Source organism: Crocuta crocuta, unplaced genomic scaffold (genome assembly GCF_008692635.1).
Source record: "Crocuta crocuta isolate KB4526 unplaced genomic scaffold, BGI_CrCroc_1.0 scaffold2720, whole genome shotgun sequence".
In the NCBI taxonomy this organism is placed as follows: Eukaryota; Metazoa; Chordata; class Mammalia; order Carnivora; family Hyaenidae; genus Crocuta; species Crocuta crocuta.
In genome coordinates, this window is record NW_027531055.1 from 166,594 (window position 1) to 166,942 (window position 349).

At 68.2% G+C, this 349-nt stretch overlaps 1 protein-coding gene across 1 annotated transcript in view; it reads right to left on the reverse strand.

Annotated features, from left to right (window-relative positions):
- Window positions 1-349, reverse strand: part of MAMDC4 (MAM domain containing 4) — a 7,719-nt gene that overhangs the window by 4,847 nt on the left and 2,523 nt on the right. Inside the window, 2 exon segments of the mRNA XM_077771009.1 lie at window positions 4-127; window positions 262-347. Of these exon segments, the coding sequence (XP_077627135.1) occupies window positions 4-127; window positions 262-347 (210 nt within the window).

Sequence of the window (349 nt, forward strand, 5' to 3'; positions counted from 1 at the left end):
GGGTGACTCTGATAAAAGTAAGCCATGTGGAGCTCACAGCGGGGGCCCGAGGGGCCCAGGGGAGGTGTGAGGACCCGGGCCTCCGCGGCCAGCTGTCCCCAGGCCCTCTGCAAGGACAGGAAGTGCCCTGAGGAAGAGCGAGGCCTCTCAGAGCTGATCCCTGCCAGGGACCCCCCGTGCAAGCGCAGTCCCCAGTGAGAAGAGGCAGAGCAAGGACTCCTCAGGGGAAGCAGTTCACAGATGGGGGGACTCGGGGCTCACCGGCATCTGTGCCCGGGAGACGCCCCCACTGCAGCCGCCCCACGCTGGCATCCGCCCAGCCGCCCGCTGTGAGGGGCTCGAAGTCCGT